General features: G+C 40.3%; 1 protein-coding gene across 3 annotated transcripts in view; it reads left to right on the top strand.

The window, feature by feature from the left end:
- The window catches only part of rngtt (RNA guanylyltransferase and 5'-phosphatase), a 68,126-nt gene that overhangs the window by 17,055 nt on the left and 26,835 nt on the right, over positions 1 to 24,236 (top strand). For 2 of the 3 annotated variants that reach the window (XM_062411616.1, XM_062411615.1), the window contains exons 9-11: positions 3,294 to 3,429; positions 5,916 to 5,987; positions 13,645 to 13,809. In XM_062411616.1, the coding sequence (XP_062267600.1) occupies positions 3,294 to 3,429; positions 5,916 to 5,987; positions 13,645 to 13,809 (373 nt within the window). The remainder of the gene's footprint in view (positions 1 to 3,293; positions 3,430 to 5,915; positions 5,988 to 13,644; positions 13,810 to 24,236) is intronic. The other variant, XM_062411617.1, reaches the window with a different exon arrangement.

The following is a 24,236-nucleotide window of genomic DNA, read 5'->3' as shown; positions in this document are numbered from 1 at the left end:
GAAACAATTCTCTGTGCAAAAAGTCATCGGTTCAAAAACTAAAGAGCAAACTGTCGTCATTCAAAGAACTTATCAAGAATCGATTAATTTGGCCTCAACCATCGTAAAACATCCTGTTGCATGCGTCAGTATTGGTCGTTCTAAATTTAGCTTTAGGTTTGTATCATCATGTAGCACATAGTAGAAGTAGTGGTAGTGAGAGCTGTTAACAGATCTGAGAAGATTATTACGTTACAAAGCAGAGAATCTAAGTTCCCACCTGCAGTGCACTCGTGTACATTTTTAAGATATGCCCCCTCCACTATGATATTTCTCAGTGCAGAGGGAGCAGTGATGTAAGTCCAAAAGGATAAAGTCTGAGGGTCTTTACACTGCAGCAACCTAACACACCTGTGAGTGCCATGTAGTGGGAGAGTGGAGTCAAATGAATACCAACCAAATGCCAATCAAGACGCATGCTGGTAAACTGGCCTGTTTTGACAGATATTTTCACGGTCCCACAGTCACTGCAGCCAAGTTTTTGAATATTTAATTCGAGTGCACTAGTGGAAGAAAAAGTAATTTTCCAGTATTACCCCCTCTTAAGAGTTTCTCTTCTTAAATGCCCCATGAAATGAAACGTTAATTCCAATTTTAATCCTGTGTCCATGTGGTTATTGTCAATTCATCTTGTTATTTGCCAAATCAAAGTATTTTTGTATCAAAATCCCCCTTTGCTTTTTTCGGTTGTAACAGTTTCATGACTCATTCTCCACTCCGGGATATTTACTAATTTTGCGTCGAATAATTATGCTTTCACTTGGAATCCATCCTTGTTATTATAAATTCTGCCAGCCACTGACTGGTGCACAGGGACCAACGCTGCCGGATTCTTTTCCATGTTGAGCTGCTATGGTTAATGTCAACTCTTCTTGTGGGGGCATGGTGCATGCTCAGAGCTAATGGTGCCGGAAAAGGCCGGTCAATATCTACGACATTACTTAGTGGTTTTACTAGACAAAGAATCAAACAGCACTCTGACATTTGTTAAATAGCGTCTCTAATGAACCTCGGACTAAGTGCAGAACATCACACCACCACTAACAAAACTAAACTCCTATAACTAAAGTAAACTATGGCATATATATATAGACTTCATTGCTTCAGAGTTTAGAATGTTCCTAACTAACTGCTACACATTGTCCAATTTCAGTAAATAATTTCCTCGATGTGTTCCTGCAGCGTTGGGACAGTGGAGGTGATTTTCTTTCTCCTGTTTTGTTACTAAGTCGTTTATCTCACCTGTAAAGGCTGGCATGGATTAGCCAAGCTTTATGCTCATGCAAACAAATCACCTAACAACCGGTGACGTTTGCAATTGTTTATGTTGGTGCAGAGCAATTGGGGACTATCGGGAAATAAACTAAAATGTTCAGCATAAGACACACTTTACTCATGTCTGGAAAAAGTTCAGGTATTTTTGAACTTTAAGAAAGAAAGTTTCTGATTGAGACGTTTCGAGCAGCCACATTGATCAAAAACGCTTTCTGCTCGCAATGATAAGTGCTGCGAGATAAAAGGAAAAGTGGTCGCTTTGATAACAGGTGGTAATTAACTGGTATCTGTTTTGGAGATTTGTTTTCCTCTTTCAGAAATGATAAAAGCTCTCTTGCCTTCACCTTTTTTTGTTTTCATTTGGATAGAGTGCAACCAATTTGCACATTAGAGTAGTGCATGGTCTTTGTTGTTTTTGAGCACCAACTGGAGCTCAAGTCTCATGTGTTGTTTTTCTTTGCTCACAGCAAACAGGGTTTAAAGTATGATTAACATATTTTATCCTCCAAACAAACTAATTAAATTAAATTAAAGGCAGGATTGTCCTTACCTCCTTCAAAGAGGTTATGTATTTGTCTACGTTTGATGTTAATTAGTGAGCAGGATTATGCAAAAACTACTTTCCAGGAAAGTTTGTGGAGGGCAGGGTCATGACCCATGGAAGGATTTTGGTGCAGATCTGAATCGGAGCGGATCCAGGATTTTTTTCTTTATCATTCCCAGATCAAGGGTTTAAAAAGAAAACAATAATGTATTCAATTTAGTGGTTTCAGAGGTGGGGTTTTTGAGCCTTGTGCAGGTGTGCGCTCTGAGAACCATTCTAGTTGAAGATTGAAATATGAGTCTTAAGATTGTATACATTTTGGTTACAGCTACATTGCTGATGTTTGCATTAAAGGCTGTTTGCTTCTCAGTCTAGCTCTAATGATTCATGCTCATGATTAGACTTTATCCCTTTTACTTGTCACAAGCAGGTATTACTTTAACTCCTTTTCTTTTACTGAAGTTAGCATGCTAACCATATTTCCCTGGCCCGTAGCTTTTTGAAACCCTACTTTGCAATGTAGCGCCTGTCCTCAGTCCAGCCTGACAGGATGAAGAAGGGGCTTTGAGATTGTATTCCATTTTTACATTTCTTTTTTAAATTGTCTTTCTAGAGAATAGAAAGACAGACTCGGTTTCTCTGTTGCTGCCTCCAAGCTCTGGAATAGTCCCTTTTCCCATATTAGGTTCTGTCCCGCTCTCAATAATTTAATTTATCTAAATCAAAGTTTAATGGGTTTAATCTTACTTTTATTTCAGCCTTTGTATTAGGATTCTGTTATCATTATTTAATTGTATTTATTTTGATCTATCTCTGTCTGTTACGGCATTCTTTTGCATTGTTTTTATATTCTCCACACTCGTGTTGTTTTCATTGCTAAGCACTTTGCTGCTACCCCTGTTGTTAATGTGCTATATGATTAAATGTGACTTAACTTGACAGTAATATGGTTAAATAGAGAAGGGGAATGACCTTAAGCAAATGGCTGCTGCTCAGGTCAATAACGTTCACGATGTACGTATCCAAAACCAATCAGCTATCAGGTTGCCCTCAGAGAATGTTTTCTAACCTTGTGTTGTTTAGTGTCAAAATGTCTGAATCTTTTAATGAGCAACCATTATTACCACTGCCTCAATGTATATGAAACATTTCTTTATTACAGTTGTGCTGTGCCACAGTTCACAGAATATTCGATTGAATCCTGTGTGGGTCTGTCTCTCAGCAAACAGTCACCAGCTCTATTCACACTGTATAAGATAATGAAGTTGCAACAGCTCAAAGCTATTTCTTACAAAGATAAAATAATTCTCACCAATAAATTCTTACTTTATCCGTTTTATTGTTTTTAACAATGACTCAAAAACAATAGATAACATTTAATTATGAGTAACACTGTGAATACAGCTGCATAACGTTTCCTCCTCTCTTCCTGCAGGTACATGATGTTGATCAATGGAAAAAATGAAGTGTTCATGATCGACAGAGACAACTCAGTGTTCCACATAGCAAACCTAGAGTTTCCTTTCCGGAAGGATCCACGCGTCCACTTATCAAATACTCTATTGGATGGGGTGAGTTATTGTCCCGGCTTATACTTTGATTTTTGCAATTTTCCACATTGTGCCACATAAGCTGTTCTTAAATCTTTGCTGAAAATCCCATAAGTCGACCTGTTCTTCTCTTGACTGGAGTTGCATGACCCCCTCCATCTCCAACTTTGTAACATTACCATTCTGCTCCTGCTGCTCAGTCTGGCAGGTAATTGACATCAGTCTCCAAACTTCAGGTGAAAGAAGAGCTCGTCTCTGTCTGTCGGCAGAGCCCGTCGAAGTCGGCTGATTTAAAAGTGATCTTCCATGCTGTGGAGAAATAGCTAGGGAAATGTTTTACAGTTTTCTGGCGATGTTGCCTCTTTGTTCCGCTCTGTTATGTTCTGGTACTCTCAGCTTCGAGCTCCCTGGGGTGACACCTGGGATGGGTGACTTATCCCTTCCCTGTAATACCAGGCTTAGGCTTTTATCGGCGTGTTTTTTTCGGTTCAGGTCTCAAAGGTCCCTACAGGTCCCTGCTGCTCCCCAGCAGCAGGTGCACATGCGTCATTTGTTACTCTCCTAAATTAAATTTTTGGCAAGGATTAGAAATTGCTGCATGTTCATGTACTCAGATGAGATTTGATAATAAATATATGGCTCTGTTTTTGTGTTTGGTGGTCCAGTGCTGTTAATTGCAGATAAGTTGCCTCATTGTTTTTGCTATGCAATTTTATCTAAAATAGGAGCGTGCTTCCTCTTTGAACAGCTGCTGATTGATGCGGTGAATTGAGTTTCCTCACTTAGGCAGGACATCTAATTGCAGCGTATTATTCCTCCGTTTGGAGGAGCTGTGCGGATGTGCTTCTCAATTGCTACAAGCTTTGTTTTGACTCGTGTTTATTCATCTGTTGATGCTTCTGGCAGAGAGGCTGTGTTTGGCTGTTAGCAGGCGAGCCCTTAGCATCTTAGCTGTGTCGTCTGATGCTTCATCTATAGCCCAGTACTGGTCTTTGTCTGATGCTATTTTGCTGTGCAGTTCCCAATAAGCTTTACATCAGCTTGTGGTCCAATATTTTATGACTGTGCAGTGTAGATTGAATTGCTGGCATTCATCTACTGCTGTGTTCCCGTGCAACCGTCTAGAGCACCAGATGCAAATAGGGTGGCGGCCTCCGGGAAGAATACAATTTCCTCCCTCCAACCTCTCCCCAAGTGTTTGTAATACATGCCTCCCATTTACCCCCCCTCTCATCGCCACCTGTCTGGCTGCAGCAGTTTAGTGTTGTGTGTGGTTTAGACCTTTCATCCACTTTGGAAAACAGACATATGCATTAGTAGCACAGAACAATATTTATGTGGATGCCCGTTGAGACCTTAGACTTTATGTAAAAGTTGGATGACATGGCAGAACCTAAAAGTGAAGTCAAAACTTTGGAGCAAGCATCATCATCAGACGCGATCACCGGTTGAGAAGTCTGAAAAAATCTGCCTCCTCCATGTTAGCAGATGGAACATGGGCCCAACTAAAAAAGCCAAAGTTTATATATATTAAATTTTTTCAAAAGAACGTTTCATTCACCGGCCCGAGATGGTGGCACCTGTATCAAGATATTTTGGCAGGCAGGTTTAAAGTGACAATCCGGATTCATGATCCCACGCCGACCAGAGACTGTTGTTGACCGACACTTGAGTAATGAGGCCCACGGTGGCGTTCATTATATAACCAATTAATTAATCATCCATTAATCGTAATCGAGGTAAAAGTTTGAAATAACCGTGATATTGATTTGAAGTCGTTTTGTCCAGCTCTAGTCTGTGGTCAGAATGGATCTACAAACATTTAGTACAGTTTTTGTGTAAAACTGAATCCTTGAGTGACGTCTTACCGGCTCGTCCTCTGCCCGTCAGTAACCACAGGAGAGTGCAGCTAGTCACTTAAATATTTGATGAGGGTGAAGGTAATAAATATAGATTTCTAACTGTAGAGCTTCACTCTTAAACTATACATAGTGAAGTATTAGGTCATACTTTCACTTTGGATACTTCCGCAGTGGTGATGTTTACACATTTGTCTCTGAGGTCATAATGTTGCATGGATGTGAAACAGTTCTTTGAAAACTGATCATGTGTCTGTCAGGGGTCCTGCACCAGCGCTGCACCTGCCTCTCAACTTGAGTCTTACATAATGGATGTGCAGTGCTATTTCTGCTTCATGTCCTTCCACGTGCCCACACACACATGCACGTCCCCAACTCCCTGCTATCCTTCCCATCGCCTTCGGCATCTCCCGCTCTGAAACTTACATCCACTTGAGTGTTCAGCCCCCCCCAGTGTCCCATCCTACATAACGACTTACGCACAGACACCATTTTCTACTTGCTGTGATGTTAAGAGCACCCACTCTTTCTGTAGTTTTTGTACATCTTCTCCAATCCCATCCTAAATCTTCATGTTATTTACTTGGTGTGTGTCTCTTTTGTTCTCCGTCCCCTCTCCTGACTGGATTCTTGTCTTTATCTATGCAGGAGATGATCATCGACAAGGTGAACGGTCAGCCCGTCCCCCGCTATTTGATATACGACATCATCAAATTCAATGTGAGTAGCCTCGGCCGTTTGAGAATTTCCTGTCTTCCCTTGACCTGTCCCCCATGAAAACGTGCCAGATCAAGATCTCAGGCAGAATAAACAAACAGCACCTTGTAGGATCCGGTTTTGGTTTCTTCAAGGCAGCCGAGCGGTGCTCATCCAGGCTCTGCAGTATGTGCACAGGGACGTCAGCACTTTGTCAGTCTTGATGCTAGAGCATGGAGCACGACTTTGCTTGACCCTCACGCCCTGTCACACACTGGGCTCGACCACAACTTTGAGTCTGAACTGAGTGCGACTCGTACTGAATATTTATAAGCTAAGTTTCTGAAGTTTTTACCTCAGAAACTCGTTTTCTCAAGCTCGGACCTATTTTTATGACAATTTCTTAGAACTAAAATGTCATTAAATATTGATTCAAACCTTTCACTTTTTCACCTGAGTCATTGCATTGAAGTGAACCATATGATCAGTCCATCACCGCGAGTTATACTTTGCAAGTAGAAGTTCCTCAGGTGTCACCTGTGTATATATCATTTTCTTTTGTATATTTAATAATAAAATAGCATATTTCTCCTCATGTCATTTTGATTCAGCCATTTCTCTTGAACAGCCCCGAGGACAACATTACAAGGTGGTTAACTGCTACCACTCTTCTCAACTGTAAATGGATTTATCCCTTCAACCAATGTGCGTGCTGCTAATGGCAATGCAAGCAGGCACCAAGACAAATGAGCTCACACTTTGCCCTTAGCAAGCCTCTGCTTTCTTCCTTATAAAAAGTTGATGAGTGCCTCTGGATACGGGGCGATGTGTGGGCAGCGGGTGAGGGGCGGTTACTCCAGCCATTATGTTTGTCTGTCGCCTCCTTTTCTCCATCGATCAGAGGATCACAGAGGCAAGCGGCTCAATAAAGTCTCCCGTGGCGAGGGGAACGTCTTTGTAAGATGGTGCAGAGGTTAGCAGCTCCACATGCACCACAGACCCCTCCCTCCCTCCCCCCGAGCCATCACCAAAGCGCTGTTGTATCGATCCTCGCTGGCCATTATTAGCCTTCACCATTATCTGTGCTGGGCTGCTCCTTGGCAGCGAGCCTCCATCCTGAGATTGAGGATGGAAATGCTGCAGGAGGGAGAGGACGCCTCCTGCCAGGCCCGTGGCCTTACGTGACACCTCGCTTGTTTGGAAAGTCAGGGAGAAACACATCACTGGTACGCTTTTGATTAGTGTGTAATGAGGAGTGTGTGCCTTTTGCCGTGGTGGCTAATCTGGAGCCGGGTTTCAGTCATGAACTCTGCGCATTGAGTCCGGACTTTCGCCGGAGTTTGCCTTTCACTTTTTGAACAATGCAGCAGGACATTCTATGCTTGCACATGTTCACGACAACACAGCAATCGCTGGAGCTTTCAGGGGAGGGTGGAGCAACATGCAGGAAGCAGGGTGTAATGTTTAAATTCTGCTCTGGAGATCTCCTGTTTTTGTTTCCAGCACATCAACACCAGCATTGGCAGATATCATCAAAAGCTCTCTTGACATCTTCTCTGTGTCTTTTATGCATGTGGAAGGTTTTCTCACATACTAGGAGGCTGGCCGGAGAAACTCTGGAGCCCCTCACATACACACCCCCTACAGAGAATGTCAGGAGATTAACCGGAGTTGGGTGCATGTCTGAAAGCAGCTAAACTTTACTTGGTTCTTTGGTTTTTGAATTAAATAAGTTAGTTGCGTCAGAGCTGTTGATATTTTCAGTCATTCTACAGTGTATTAACTTTGGAATGCTGATGTGTACAGTATCTCTCCAACAGAGAAAGTGATTCACCCTGGTTATCACACCGAGACACTGAGGGAAGTTTCTATTTCTGCTCCTTCTGCAAAGCAAGAAAAAGCCTTTTTTTGTTTGTCTGTTTCTTGCTTGTCACTCATCGTCAGCTCCTCCACTGTGGGGGAACTTACAAAATGTAATGAAAGCACAGCAACAATTATTTACATGTCCCTAATTTTCAAGTTCTTGTAGAAAGATTTGATCTTGAAATAAAACGTAGGAGGTTTTAGTTTGACATCACCGGCTATTTTTTGGATTTCATGTCTTTCATATTAAGAACACGACACGAGATTGTTAACGTCAGACACTTTCACAACAACAGGAACATGTCTGTGACATCCACGGGTGGTTTGTGATGTATAAATTCCTCTTTGGGAATCTAATGCTCTAAAATCTTATTGTCTTTCCAAGTTGACATCTTTGTCTTCTGTGTGTATCTTTTCATACTAGGATATATATATTCTTTTTGTGTTTTGTTTTAGAAACATTTAACCTTGGGCGGGGCTGGCAGCTAGCAGAACAAAGTTTCGAAAAATGACGGAGCAACTAACTGCGTTCTCACACCCAGAACATTTCAGAAACTGTCAGGACTTCAGTGTATTTCTCAAAGCAGCTTAGGAGAAAATAATTGTCACCATCAGATGAATAGCTGAGCAGACATTAGTGCCAATAACAATCCGAGTAAGAACTTGATCGGTTGAGAGACTGTTACATCAGATCTGTTTACCTCTGTTAGAGAAGTTTGTCTGCAGAGGTACATTCTGAATCTCTGCAGGACTATGAATAGTCACTAGGCTGCGTCACTCTTTTCAAACCACCGGCAGCTTCACTCCGATGAGGCACGGCAGCTCCTCTGAAGTCACTTTTCACCTGCAGTTTGCTGTCATGCAGAGCAGAGTTCAAGTTTGTGCTCCTGAAGTTCTAATGCTGAATTTGTGTTGGCGTCTAGTGACTAAAATCGCAGTTGCTTTAATTTACTCGTAAATCCCTTTTCAATCCACATTTTGCCTGTGATTGTGACATCAGTCTCCATCCTCATGGGACATGGGGACATTGATTAAAGAAATAAGTGGTTGTTATGAGGATAATTATTGTAAATTGCGGCCAGTGCACTGAATTTTCTGTCGTATACTGATGTACTTTGTTGTCAGGCTCGAACTCTTACCACTCTCACTGTCTTTATTTTCAAGTTAATCCCTTTAACTGTTGTTTTATTGGATTAATAATTTGAAGATAATGAAAATCCGTATTTGAAATAAAGACATTCGCGATTCACTTATTTTCTCTTTCTGTAAATTATAGTCCAGCCCTTTAAACCGTGGTGTCGTGATGTGACAACTCTTCGCCATGTGTAACTTTTTTTGTGCTGGTTCATATCTGACAGGTTAGCCCATCTTCTCATTAAAGTGACTCATAAAGGAGCAGAAAGAAAAAACCTCCGCGGCTCTTGCATAATAACTAGATAGACTGTTGTCATTAACTGTGGCCTTCAGGCTTTCAGTCCAGAGATTAAGACACAAACCGTCACCCAAAGCCAGACAAATGGAGAGAGAGAGAGGGATCCTTGCTCTTAATGTTGATAGATGGCAGTCAAATTAGGTTGCAGGCAGGTTATTTGTTCCCATATTCACTCTTTAGAACTCCACTAAATTGTTCTTCTCTGTTGATGCATTTTATTTATGCAGTTGATAATACATTTATTATCGTAAAAACAGAGAATAACTGATAATCCATCAGACCGATAATTAATCCTTTACAGTTGTTGCCATATTCTTCAGTTGATCCTCTTGATTCTGCATCTCTCTCATGTTTAATATTTAATGTGTGCTATATGTCAATTTCTTATGCATTCTGCATAACGTAACCTAAAGTGGGTTATGTAATGCATTGAACTGTTTCATGTTGGATTTGGCACAATCGGTTAAGTTCTTCTTATTCGAGCCGAGTGTCCTTTAGGGATGAATGTGATGTGATTAATCTTTGGATTAATTGTGTTGAATTATCAATATTATTTAAAGAATCTATAGAACTTCATATATAAATAGCCACATATTATATATTGAAGATTGGAATCAGCAATTTCATGCCATTTCTTGTCAGAAAATGAGCAGAATGCAAATAAATCCCACAGTGATGATATTAAGTGAATATTAAGCATGAACAAATGACAGCCAAAAGCTATCGAGAATCATTAACCCTGAGAGCGCGTGCCGCCACCCAGGTCCACAAATCCTCTTAAATTCAATCAAGCTGCACCAAATTGCACACATTCATACATATCAGTTTCCTTAATGTGCCTGGTTCTTTTTTTGATCAAGATCCATGCATTTTTTTCCTGGGATATCTGGGAAAATGGAAAAATAAAATGGCCTAATCTCGAAATGTTGAAGAAAGTCATTAAAAACTACTGGATTTGTCTGGTTTCGTGCCAAATATTCAAGGAGTTCTTTCTCTGTCTTTGTTCAAGCCTTCCATTAAGTTTCCTGGTTATCCTTTTTGGACAGGGAAAACATAACCTCCTTGGAGAAGTAAAAAACAAACAAAGAACGTCTGATTTCATAGGTGTAATAATCAGTCTTTTCCCTTTAATGTTGGATTAACAAGCCACGTATCTGCTGCGTTTTCCCCAACGAGCAGGCATGGACAGCACAGGCCTTGAATCATCCACAGTTACATCTCGTTCTGTCCTGGTGACACAGCTGACAGATGGTGCAGAATGTGTGGGACTTGATACCAGCTGTTGCTCCAGGAGAATGTTGTGTGGTTTCTACACTTTTAAGTAAAGCCTCAATGAGAGCTGGAACTTTTTGCCTGTGACCTTATTTGTGGTTGATGGATTGCCCATATAGAGTTGTTAGAGATGCATTACACGAGTCAGACAGACTCTCAAACAAAGTCCTGGAGACACAGTCACGGCATACAGCTCCACTATCAAGCGTATGCATTGGCAAACAATTGCCTACCTAGACATCCAGGATGGTGCAATGTGAGCAATTCAGTCATATGATAGGAAGCCAGTATCTGCTTTTTTACCCATTTTGGTTCACGATCTCTTCCTGGATCGGCCCTCTGATGCGGATCGGCACCCAAATTGAATTGGTTCTCTCCTGACCCATAATGCATCCTTCCACCTAGTTCCGTTGTAAACAGTCCTGTAGATAACTGACAGACACACTTAACCTTCTCAGCAGGTGTACTCATATTAAATAGAGAATCAGCAAATCTGAGGTTCTGAAACCAGAGAATATTTTTTGTTTTCACATTAAAACCAACTAAAAGCTTAATTGATTACAAAAAATACTCTTTAAATAAATTCCCTGAGATCAATTAATTGCTTAATTTCTAAGTCCAACGTGGTCAAATTGACTAAATGGGCTGGAATAAAGAGGAATCCACTCGTACCACATGCAGTTCTAATTGTGAAACTCGGATATTAGTTGAAGTTGGTTTCCAAACTGTGTATTTCATATTTAACAGTTTGAATGCAATTTTCTTCCTCATGAGAGCTACATTTTGAAATCTTCTCTGTATTGTGGAGAAATAATGAGTACCAAATGGACTATTTATTTATATTATGGTCACTTACTTTTTAATTATTTTTAATTATTTTCTGTATCATGGTCATTACTGTTGCATATTTTTGTTTTCATTACAATAACACTTAACATCATTCCACTTTATCCCCAGCACCTGCTTTTGCACAGTGTCTGTTTTGCAGGTTGTTTGTTTCTGTACTCTTATTATGTGTAGTTTTAGTAGTGTACATATTGTGATCTTTTTTTTTATTGTGCTTCGGCACTGTTACTTTAATTCTGTTTTTCTATTATTGCTGTAACAAGTGAATTTCCCCATTGTGTGGATAAATAAAGAAATCTAATCTAAGTACCTCCTTGTGAAAAACAAAGCAGTCAGGCTTCCCAACATGTTTTAAAAGTAATGATTGTGTTTTTATCTCACTAAACATCAGCACACATAGCTGGCAACGCTTTATTTTCTCTGGTTATATGCAGTCTCATAATTGCACCCTACTGTATATAACAGAGGAATTATTTGAAGATACATTCTTACAGATTTTCATTGCACTTGCGCACAAAAGAGGACATCCATACTCTGATCTCATTTGTCTTTTCTGGGATATGTATGACTCACAAGACAGTGAGTCTTGTATTTGTAATTAATCTTGATTCATTATTGTTCATCCACCTCCTCATCCACGTTGAACAACAATCGTTTTCTACCCCCACTTCCAATACTCCTATAGAAAGCTCTGGAGAGGAGACATGGCCTTAACCAAACAGTAATAAAAGCAGAATACAAATGCCCCCGAATCTCATCTTCCTGCTCGATTCCTCTCAATATAGATGAAGTTGTATCGATCCACAACCATCTGGTGTCAGAACAATACAGGTGTCAATGTAACATCACATTTGTTTTCAACCTTAATTTTATATTCAATATTCTAAACAACACACACTTTACAATGAACAAAAAGACTTTGGATATCAAGAGAATCATTATAAGACAAACAAAATATAGATAAAAAAAAAGAGTCCTAAAATAGAATCCTCCATAGGAATTTTTGATTTACTTTGCTGAGGATACTGGTGTGTTAGATTACAGCTGTCAGAAAGTAGTTGTTGGAAGTTATTTTTAAATGATCTTTTCTGCTTGACTTATCCAGGTGATGTAGAAAATGTCACGAATGAAATGTCAGCTCGTTTGCTGAGTTTGAGCTCGTTCTCTCTCTCTCTGTAATAACTTGAGAGAAATGCTAAATGTCAAGTTTGTTTTCCTACATTCCGTCCATGTGGCAGAGTTACAGAACTCACTTTTCCCCTCAATCTGTCGGTGAATGTCTATTTTTTTTTTTTGTGCTGACAAAAGTGAAACCAGTGAGTCATTGCGTTTAATCATCTTTTGTCAATTTAGCCGTGGAGATAAGTGGTGGTTTGACCGTGTGGTACCAGGCTGGTTTCATCACAACTCCTCTGCACCGTTAAACACTTTCAAGCGGTCATACAGTCTCATTGGGCTGTGTCGCTTTGCCTGGCTGCTCTCATTTTCTTTTGAGCTTCTTTATTAATAGACCGGGGCAGGAACTGAAGTTTTGTTGTCATTTTGTTTTTTCTTTCCCTCTGCCTCCGTCTCTGTGGTTCACCAGATGGGTTCGATGCCCCCTTTGCTCCGCCCTGGTGGCCCTGTCTGTTTGAGAGGCAGTGATGGGCCTCCGGTTGCTGTGCTCGACTGGGCACGTGTGGCCAATCATTGGGAAGAAGCGGTTGTCATAGTGACACAAAAACTAATTCCACTGTGCTGTGTAATAATATTCCCCCGGGCTCCACTGATGCTGAAGTCTTGTTTTCCATTGCCCACTGTACTGCTCACCTATGGTGTAGCTATAAATGAGACATCTAAAGCTGGATGTTATTATATACAACACGTTTTTTTGTTACTAGTCAGGGCTGCATTTATTGTTTTCTTGAAAGATCCACATGCTGGCATAAATTACTGGAAAGACGTCCAATTACTTCCCAAAGTCCAAAAGACAATATGATAGCAAAACAGTAAAAGCGCACTAATTTGATATAAGAAATCATAGACTGCATTTAAAAAATGGTCGTAGACTTTGCATCCAGAATAAGAAGTCAAAGCTGAAGGGTCTACATCTTGCATGACCAGCAGAGGACATCTCCATTGGTTGTAAAAAATTCCTTTCTATAAGACGTCTATGACAAACTGAGTTATCAGAGTTATGTCACAGGATGAATGTAATGTTCTTACATACATGTTTACATCAATTACCTTCTCGAGGTACAATAAGAAATGTTTGCTTGTGTGTTTCAGGGGCAGCCTGTTGGCCAGTGTGATTTCAACATTCGTCTGTTATGCATGGAAAAGGAGATAATCTCTCCGCGGCTGGAAAAGATGAAGACGGGACAGATCGACAAAACCAAGGAACCTTTCAGTGTCCGGAATAAGCCCTTCTTTGACATTCATGCAGCAAGAAAGGTGAGGTGAACTCTCTCTCTCTTTCTTTCCAACACCCTTTCTTCTCTCAATTCTTCCACAGGTGTGGCCAAGTCAATTCCAGCTTCTGCTTCTCACACAGAGCAGGCACAAAAAAGGTGCATTTGAAGTTTGTGAGAAAGTAATTTCACAGGTACCTCCCTGGTAACTGTTTTTCAGGGTGGCAGTTCTTTAATGGACATATTTATCCTAGGAAACTAATAGAGCAAATGCAACTGAACTCAATTCGGGCTGGTGGCTTAGAGAAGGTGGGTTCTTGGGTTGAGCACGGAAACAGGGCCCCTTGGAGTCAGCCATGAAAAGTAATATGCCACAGTCCTTGATGCTGTCTCCTGCCATGTGTTACACCTCAGATTCAGGAGAGGACATTTGCTCTTGTCCGAAAATTATCTTTTTACTTTGTTTTGGAGTCTACCAAGAATTTAATTCAACCGCTATGAATGCAGGAACTTTTCCAGAGGATGTCAGGATCTTTGATTCAGTTTTGACCTTATGAACTGGTTGTAAATGTCAATACTGGACCCCTAAAAGTTGGTTCTTTGTGGTAGATATAAAATTGTCGTAGCCCAGGAACTGTCTTATACCTCTTTTACACCAAAATTAGCGGGTAAATGTTAGCAGTAAAAGTCGTCCTCAAATCAAGAAAAATAATCAACATATTAACTGATATTGGAAATTATCATTAGCAGTTTGAACTGCTGGGTTTCATTGATTGGTCAAACACATGCAGCGAGCCATGACCATGAATCTCTGCTGCCTGAAAATGATGATTGCCTCCTGCTGTGTCCGGCTTACCGAACACACGTTTCATATGAAGAGATACCACCTCAGGAGAGCATTTCAATACACTGCTCATCTAAGTCTTTATTGTGTTCGCTTGTAAGTAAAGGAACAGACATGATTGCATAGATATTGTGGGACTCAGCTTAGGTCCGGGGTATTTCTGTAATTTGATCGATAATACCGAGAGTAAAATGCAGTCACTCTATATCACTATTTCAGTTGACATGAGAATATGTTTTGTGTTCAGCCTTTTCTCTTGAATTTGTAAGATAATAAATGATCACAGGTCCGGTTATAGCAGTGTGCAGTTAACAGTGGGAGGACAGCACGGCTTTTATCCTCTGAATAGCTGCTCGGCCCTCCTCTAAGGCTTGCACTTGTGCCCTAATATCCGTCTGTGGGAGGTCAGAGCACATTAATTCCATATTCTACTCGGGCCAAGATCAGTCGGAAATGTTGGCGCTGCACATTCACAAGTGATCAAAGTATAGGGAGGGGGTGAAGTTTGAGACATTTCTCGTCTTCCTCTGCCAACACTGATATCTGTGTGTTTTTTACCTAGGAAAACTCCTGGTATGAATGGCTTGGTTATCCCTGATCTAACCCTGTGCTACCCACTCCTCTAAAAACCTTTTGTAAGAGATCAACCCCAACTCTTTGGGGGGTTCATGTTGATGAAGATTCTGAAGAAATGAAGTCATCGGGACCCCGGCTGCTTTCTGACTGTGCTATTGTGTTGTTCGGCGGCCATCTGCTCCCCAATACAGTCATATCTCTGTTTTATGGGACATGAGAAGAGGAAAACTGGAATCTGTCTCATTAATTCGTAGCAGCACAAGTCTCCACTGCACGGCATATCGAGCAGAAATTCCATTTGGGGATATTTCAGCCACAAGCTGGAGTTGTATGATGGCTTTTGTCTGTTGCTAGGCTGCTGTTTTTCATCTCTGACACTTACATATTCATGTCGGCATTTTCTCACCAGATAGGTTCGTTTATTCTGTTTGCTTCCTCCACTTGTCCAATTATCTTACAAAGACCCCCTTTTGTGGCGTGGAATCTGTACTCCAGGACAACCAGATAATTTCGGTTTGGAATTTCCCTCCTATTGTATGCTGAATGGACATGAATGACAAAATGCATTTTGAACGGAAAATAATTCTGAATTTAATGAAACTCTTTGGGTCCAATTTCTGGGTTGCAGTCATACTTGCTTTATCTTTAAGCAATTCGACTAACTTGATTTGTTGGCATACATCTGATGTGAACCAGGCCCCTTCAGTTACAGTACATGCTAGAGTAATGTCGGTATCTGCGTTTATGTTTGCTGATATGTACTGACAGGAATAACCAATGGAGAAAACATGTCAATCTATTTTTATATTTTAAGTTAAAAATCTGATTTTATGAATTCAGGTTCTATATATATATATATATATTTGCTTGTATTTAATTAACCGAAGAAATAAAATACAAAACTCATTATTAAAATTAGTTACTTGTATCTACAAATTAACTTTGAAAACCAAATAAAATGTGATATGTAAAAAGACAATTATTTTGCTTTTTGTATTCAATTATTGAATAAATTGCTCTTTGTTGCACCTCAAAACACAACACAAAAAATAAAGTAGCTTTCATGAATTTTCATGAGGAGCTGTGGAGGTGTAAGGAACTTGTTTTTGTGTGCTGCATCTTCCATGCCAAAATGAAAGCAATCAAATATCCAGTCACAGCCTGGGGGTATAAACCCTTTTTGCAGCCTTTCATGTCTGAGACAAGCTGACGGCAGCACTGACAGTCTGCCATTCTCGTATAAACCATTTCCTAGGGCACCCAAGTGGCCTGGAGTTGAGGGTGCCATCCACATAACTGCAAAGTCCACAAGTCGACCCCTTGTTGCTGGTCATACACCTCTCTTTCTTCTCAAGTTTCCTGTCTAGATCAGTAAATATCACCAAGAAATAATTGAACATGGAGGAGCTGCTACAGTAACCAGGGAGCAGCTCTCCTTTCTAAAGTGAAAGTTTTAATCTGGGCGTTTTTTTTAAACCTACTATAGAAATCTCCAAGTACACGGTGTGTAGCAAAAATCCAATCATTGCCTGACATCGTTGGCAACTGTTCTCCTGGTTTTACACTCCTGTCTGAAAACAGCTTAATACTGTTCATGAAATCCTGTTCCCCAGTCTTATTGTGTCTGTGTCCACTGTGTACTGAATGATGCTGTTGCTTCCAACTCTTGCACTCACATTAATAACTCCATTTATACAGCACCTTTTGAAACTGTCATTATAAAGTGCCTCACAAAGGACAAATAAAGACAAAAAGAAAAACAATCAAAATCCCAGCGAGGGCGGTCAAATAAGCTCTTGTATCAATTTAACAATGTGAGCAACAAGGAAATTAGTTTGTTTTCTTTGTGTAATGCACTTGTATATTGTGATTTGAGGCTTGCTGACACGGTACATTAAATACACACACACGCATTGCAAAGCTTAGCAATTTTAGAAATGTGTCTGTTTGTGAGGGCACCGGTGAGTTAGCCACAGAGTGCGTTTCTTTTCAGGGAATTGGGAATCAAGTGAATTCTGGGATTCCTGGTCATTTTCTTGCTCAGTGAACACAGGTGGAAATTGGCAATTTGGCAAAATGTGGAGATTCATATTCCTCCGAGCTTTAGGGGAGTGAGTGTGGGAGAGTTATGAGGCCACAGATAGCTGATGCTGATATTTGCAATTTCCATAGAAAGTGGGCTTAACAAGTCAAGAAGCTAGTAAAACCTTGTTTTTATTCCATCAAATGCAAAGCTAATCTTTTTGTAAAATTGTGTTTCTATACTAAGCCTAAGTTTTCCCTAGATATTTGTTAACCACATCTCTTTAGGTTTAGAATGTTTTCTAAACCTTTACACAATAAAGGTGCATAGGATGAAATCTGCCTTTTGAAGGACTTGTCAGTTCCTCTTCATTAAGACAATATTATCTGGATTGAATATGATTTCCCATCTGAATACATCCCTTGATGTGACGTCCTCCAATTATTTGTACAAACAAAAATTGTCATGCTCCAAAACTGGAAATATTTTGAATAAGAGTTATTTTACCTTTTCAGTACTCTAAATTAAAATCCTGAGACATGTTTAACCTTTTAGAAGAAGTTAAAAATTTGCAGAGTGCAACCGTAATTTATTTTTGACTCATAGTCTATCCAGATTTAATAAAGTCACAATTTTCTAAAGGAAATTGGACAGTGTTAATTGTCTTTGCCCTTCACAGAATATCTAATATCCCTCGCTCGTTTATCATCCCCGTAAAGAGATTAGAGCCTAAACTGAATAAAGTTTCCCCCTCATAAGATTGAAAACTCCAGTTGACCCCAGGCCACCACCCAGGGACCCAGAGGTGTTAAAGTGATAAAGACTTCAGGTGAGAGAATGGATTTTCTAACACGAGAGTAGATTTCTTGTTGATATACCTTTTCGAGATTGAATTTGGATAGAGACCTCAAAAGTTGTTATCTAGATACTTTTTTTTTTTTTAAAGATTGCAGTCTTTTCACTGAGCTCGAACCCTAATCACATCGGTTGAGATTAGGGTTTAGTTTAGGAACTGAATACCAAGCAGCTGAGAGAATAGACTACCAGAGAATGTGAAATGAATATTGATGTGTGGCACTTGTATTGTTTTCTTTTTCTTTTTTATCTTTCATTGAAGTCGCCAGTTTGCAGCTGCAGTTTCATCAAAAGAATATGACTTTCTGTTTTCAGTCTCCTGATTGTGTTCCTCATCGTTAATTATTGATTATAAACCAAGTTTCTGTTCAGGTTGAAGCTTTTTAAGAGTCAAATCTACATCGAGGTCTCTGACTTATCATGGGGAGCTGGGCTGTCACCGTCATTAGCTATCTTCTTTGTATTCAAGAAATTTAAAGTAAAGATAAGCTAATCCACATTGATTTATAAGATGAACCAGTGTTTTATCTGTGCAAAGAAAGATACTCTCTCTCCCTTTCCAGCTTTCTAGATAAGTGGTAGCGCAAGGTTCACTATCGCTCTTGTGTAGTGGGCCTTGACAATCTACAGTTGAAATGACAAGTGCGATGCCAAGACTCATCATTCTTTCCTTCCCCTCCCATCTGCTCAGTCATCTGTGACAGTCCTCGAATCAATTTTAATGTCACCCTCTCATTGTCCTCCTCCTGATGTTATACCTGGACCCAGGATGAGTCAGAGTCCTGCCTTTCGTGTCACAGCATGTTTGTGGTGGCCTGGCTGGAAATAATGGAACTCCTCCCAAGCAGCATGTCTCATTAGCTGAGTGCTGTCAGTCTGCAGGTTCCAGGCTGTTCAGCGACCTCACACCTCTGTCAGCTGTCGAGTCTCCAGCTGTCTGAGATGGAAAAGCAAGACCCTTGGTCTCTACTGGCCTTGTTGTGTTTTGTGGAAGCTTTAACAAAAGTAAAAATGATTTGCTGGTACATGGCTGAATGAATGAACATTTAAGTGATTATTTCTAACCGGCGCTTGTTAATTGATAATCAACCATTAGCCTATGAAATACCAATGCAGCACCTTTTTTTTTTTTCACAAGGTGATAAGTTTTACGTAAGCAAGTAGCTGCATAAGCAACATAAATTAAGAATTCTCTCTCACTCACACAAACCCATCTGTCACAATCAGGACAAATCCAGCTACTTCAGGTGAGTGGTGGACAGTTAAAACATCCATCGTTTTTTGTGTCCTAGGCAGGTAGACATCAGCATAACTTTCCCCTTTTAGATGTAGATGTTTAATGGCAACAGGGCACTCCAATGCACATGAGAGTAAACTGCGTTCACTTTTAGTGGGCAATCACAATTATTGCCTGCAGTTTGAGACCAGGCCAACTCACGAGACACCCTTCTCCTTTGAATTCAATTTCAAATAGCAAAATGTCCACATACTCTGGGAGTCTGTCAGTCTGTTAATTGAGACTGAACTTCACTCAGATGCCAGTGAAGACCAATCGTATCAATGGGTCAAATTCCTCTTTGTTAGTTAATGTTGAAAATCCTTTGGCTGAATCTGAGCTTCATATCTGAATTATTTTGTGAAGACTCCAATGTATCGATTTGAGTACAAATTAAACGTAGATGGTTCTTTGAGTCTGTGTTTCAATCACTTTTCATAAGTGTTATAAGTCTTACGTAATGGCTGATAAAGTGAAGCAAAATCTGCCTTACTGGCCTCTCAACCTACTGTGTTTGACAGAAAGAAGGTGGGAGCTTTGTGTCCTTGATGGTTAATATTTCACAGCTTTAACCGCGTGTCCTGCTTAATTGACGCAACGCACTGCGACAAAGCATTCATCGGCCTCCACCTTTGGCCTCGGTAATACTCTAATCCTCCACACTTGAGTTCAAGAGCGAGCTGCACTTCATCACCTGCATCGTCTCCCCCTCTCTCTCGCTGTTACATGTTCACGGTTGTGTAAGGGCTTACGCTGCTTGGAAGCTAGACGACATGGACTCGATGACTAATATTTGTTTACTTAAGTTGCTTTGAGATTTTTAAGTTTTCTCCAAAGCCTCCAAGACATTATGCAACATCTGATGATGCACAGCACATCTATACAGTAAAGGTCAGACTCGCTGTGGAGAGAGAGATCGGCTCAATGTGAGGTAGTATTGAGTGTAACGCCTCATTTATTTTGTTCCGCCTGCCTGCTCACTATGTGCCTCGCAGGCTCGGAGTGGATGTACCGGAGGAAAGGAACATGCGTCCTCTGGGTCAGATTAAAGGGTGTTGTTCTTTGGATGTTCTTTGGATGGGTGTGTTTATTAGACATTATAAAACTTTCCCTACGTTCAGCCTGCTCTCCGTCCTTTCTGTGGGACCCATGGTGATGCCTGACACCGCTGCTGTAGTAACAATATAAAACCCATGTCCATTGTCATTTTTTTCCCTGTACTGCGCTAATTTTTATATCAAAACTCTATAAAACAACCTCTTTTTCATTAGAGGTGATCAGCTGGAGAGATTTCAAGGCCAGACATTGTGGGTGGCTGTGCAGATGATCAATCCTACAGCCTGCATGTTTTAAGGAGGTGCCACACCTCACCTGAAACAAATGGAAAGTTTCCTGTTGTGTGGCAAAAGGGCAGCTCCAGTATGTGTCTGATCTCTGGACTTCATCTAAGAAAATGGCTATAGGCATCCTTGATATAGCGGCATGTCATCAGATCACAGTTAAGGGCTACATCCTGGTTGTCTCCTCTTCACGCCGAATGTCTGCTTTCTGTATGAATGTGTCTGAGTGTGTGGGCTGTGACAACCAGCAGAGCTCGGCTCAACTGTGCGTTTGTAGTCGTCGGCTCGTCTTTTCTCTCCAGCAGAAAGGATGGTAATGTGTTTAACTGGCAGGGTTCTAGACAGCTAGCACAGGTGTGCACTGTCCGATGTTCCATCCCTCCAACCTAATGACCAGAAATAATAAAAAAATGATTTGGTCGTGACATTTTTGTACACTTCACTATTCTGTTGCATAAAATCTTGCATCCTCAGTTGTCCTGGTGGGAAATCAATCATTTTTTCCGTTTAGTAACCTGATACATAGACCTGTCCTGTAGTGCCCTGTACTATAGCGTAGGTGTGTAGACGTGTCTGTAACATTAAATCTCCTCTCCTTGATGTTATATCCAGACTCAGACCCTGTCACAGCAGGTCAGTAGTAACCTGGCTTGAAAGAAAGAAAAAACTCCTCCCCAACAGCATCCTCATTAGCTGAGTGCTGTCAGTCTGCAGGTTGCTTGTTGTTCAGTGACCTCACACCTCTTTCAGCTGTCGGGACTCCAGAGAAGGAAAGCGGGACCTCTGGTCTTTTGGGATTTTGTCTCTTTTATGTGATGTAGGACTGAATCTGAGCTTAATATCAGAGTTGGTCTGTGATGATTCAACTTTCCACTCAAATTAAAATGCTGCTTTGAGTTAAAGTTGTTATAACTCTTAAGTTGATAATGGCATAAGTAGTGGATTCTAAGCTGCTTCACTGGCCTGTAAACCTACTGTAAAACAGACAGAATGTGGGGTCCTTGACTTTGACAATCAATAGCTTATGTTCTGCCATAAAGCATTCATGAGCTTGCATCTTTGGTCTTGAGCATTGAGATTCATGAGAGATCCCATGTGCTGCTTATGTGAACACAACATGCCCTTTGCAGACGTGTGTTGTGTAATATTGATGGTGCGCTGGGTAGCTTTGGTGAGTTCGACATCTTGTCTCTGTACTGACCTTTTCGCTCTCCAAGTAAAGGCCTCAGCCAATCATTGTACACTATCATAGATGGTACTACAACCTTCCTCACACAGACTGCAAGTCGCTCCTCTGCAGGATCCTGCCTGATAATTGGAAAAAAACAAGTCTTTCCAACAAGCTTTATGATACAATAATAATTAATAATAGTAACTCATTAAAAAAAAAACTTAACCTTAAATGACTCAAAGGCTTCTTAGCTCTTCGCTATTCAACAATCCAGTTTCCTGCTCTGCCTTGTTATTTCTCTTCTTCCCGGCCTTTTCTACTTTATAGGTTATTTGGTTTAATCTCTAACTGTTAATGTCCCTTTTTATCTTTTCCATGTCATCACCAATGGCCGTGTAAAATATGGTCTTAATTGCAGTTGCAGTCCAAAAACATTTTTGAAAGACGTGTAAGTTCTGCAGACTCTGTAACCTTGTGTGACTCTGGGCCAGCCAGTCAGTGGTTTAGCAGCCACTTCCACACACTCTGATGTGGGCTTTCCGTTTAATAGGGAACTGCAAACTGGATTCAGAGGGGCTGTTCACATAAGTCTGAAAAAAGCCCCAAGCAAGAGCCTCGTGGTCTGATTGGAATATCAATCCAGCCTCTCCAGCTTTGATTCAGCCCCCGCACCGAAACCTCTCAGTGCAATGAGCAGGAGCAGGAGCAGACAGCGTGGCTTCAGAAAGGGAACATCCATTGTGTCCAACCAGGGAGTTAAGGAAAAGCTTTGGATATTTTACCTAGAATTAACCATATTGTTGTTGTTTTTTTTACTATGGGCTTGTGCCATTGTTCTGCTTGCATACAGTGTGCATCAAAATAGTATATTTGACTACAAGGGGAAGATATATTCAAAACGCATATTTAAAAATACTTATAAGTTTAAACTACAATAGCAAGAAGAAAATAACCAAACTATTTCACCTCAAGATGTATTTGGAGCTTTTGAGGAAATTGTTTTATCCTCATTGCAAATTTTTACAGATTTTATGGACTTTTATCCATGAATTAAAAAAAGTTGAGGGCTAGAGTTGACTCCTTACCAGTCTCACCTTAATGTCCATATAGTAGCCATTTTGCTGCTTTTAGTTGTATATAATGATGTAATTCATTTAAATCTAGATAGTAATGATATAACAAGGATCTTGAGGTCAGGTTGCTTTGTCAGCAATGAAATTTGAACTTATTCGCAATGTCCAGTCTAATTATAAAGGAGCATTAGAACCCAAAATCTAATGTCAGGATGAAGGAGAATTTCATATCTAACTGATGACTCATATCGTTACTCGTTACTTATACCTTTTCTCACCCGTGTAAATTGGGGTTGTTCTGTAGCAGATGTAAGTTTTAACGACAGTCGTTATCTCCTTCCATCTCTGTGATTATTTGCCATATGGTGTGCCGTGGGCCAAAGCTTTTTGCGACGTCGTTTGGGTTACGATTTTAGAAAGTTTGTTACCCTACTCTCCTCCGTCTACTCTCTCCCTACTGTTCGACATGATTCTCACGTAGGTGAGGAAAGAGGTCTGTTGTGGGGTCTGCAGCATTATTTGCAAAGTTCAGCTTTCTTGTCACTGTCAGACTTTTCCCACCACAAAAATTGTCCATGCAACAGAAGTCCTCTGGTTTCTAAGTGCAAGCACCACGTTTTTTTTGTTGCCTTCTCCGGTCTTGGAATGCTAAACTGCTCTCCGAATGACAAAATGACATAAAGAGCGTTATTTTCAGACTGAATCATTTATTAGAATTTTTCACTCGTGGAACATCCTTTTATTACACCTGTTGTTATGGTGGTGACTTTCATTCACAAAGTAAAGTTCTAGCTTTCTCGTTGTTTGTTGTCAATTTGGTCTTCACCTGATCCCTGTGGATTTCACCTCAGGTGGAAATGAGGAGAAACTGTATTCTGCATTACACAGCTTCCTTGTGTGTTTGTTATGCAGCACGTATGATCCATTACTCTCATCCACCACATGGAATAGTCATTCAGATTAAAGATCAAATTCAAAACCCTCATTTTTTACACTGGAGATTATTATGCATTTGCAACACATAATAAAAGTCACAGTCTGATATTTTCAAATAACATAACCTGTCTTTAAAACAAAAACAACTCCATTACTCTAATAACAGTCATTATAGGATTAATACAACAACATAGCATTAACACATATCTCTAAACTTGTCAATGTTTGACTCTTAATTTGCTTTTGTAGTTAATACTTTCTTGAGTGCTTATATTGACAGCTTCTTAAAGTTATCAATACCGTAATTCAATCAAATCACCTCAAGCCAATTGGTTAAAAAAATATAATTTGCACATTTTTGATGTACTCTTTCTAA

Source organism: Platichthys flesus, chromosome 18, assembly GCF_949316205.1.
Source record: "Platichthys flesus chromosome 18, fPlaFle2.1, whole genome shotgun sequence".
NCBI lineage: Eukaryota > Metazoa > Chordata > Actinopteri > Pleuronectiformes > Pleuronectidae > Platichthys > Platichthys flesus.
Note: the sequence above shows the minus strand (reverse complement) of the source record. Positions and strands in the feature narration are given on the sequence as shown.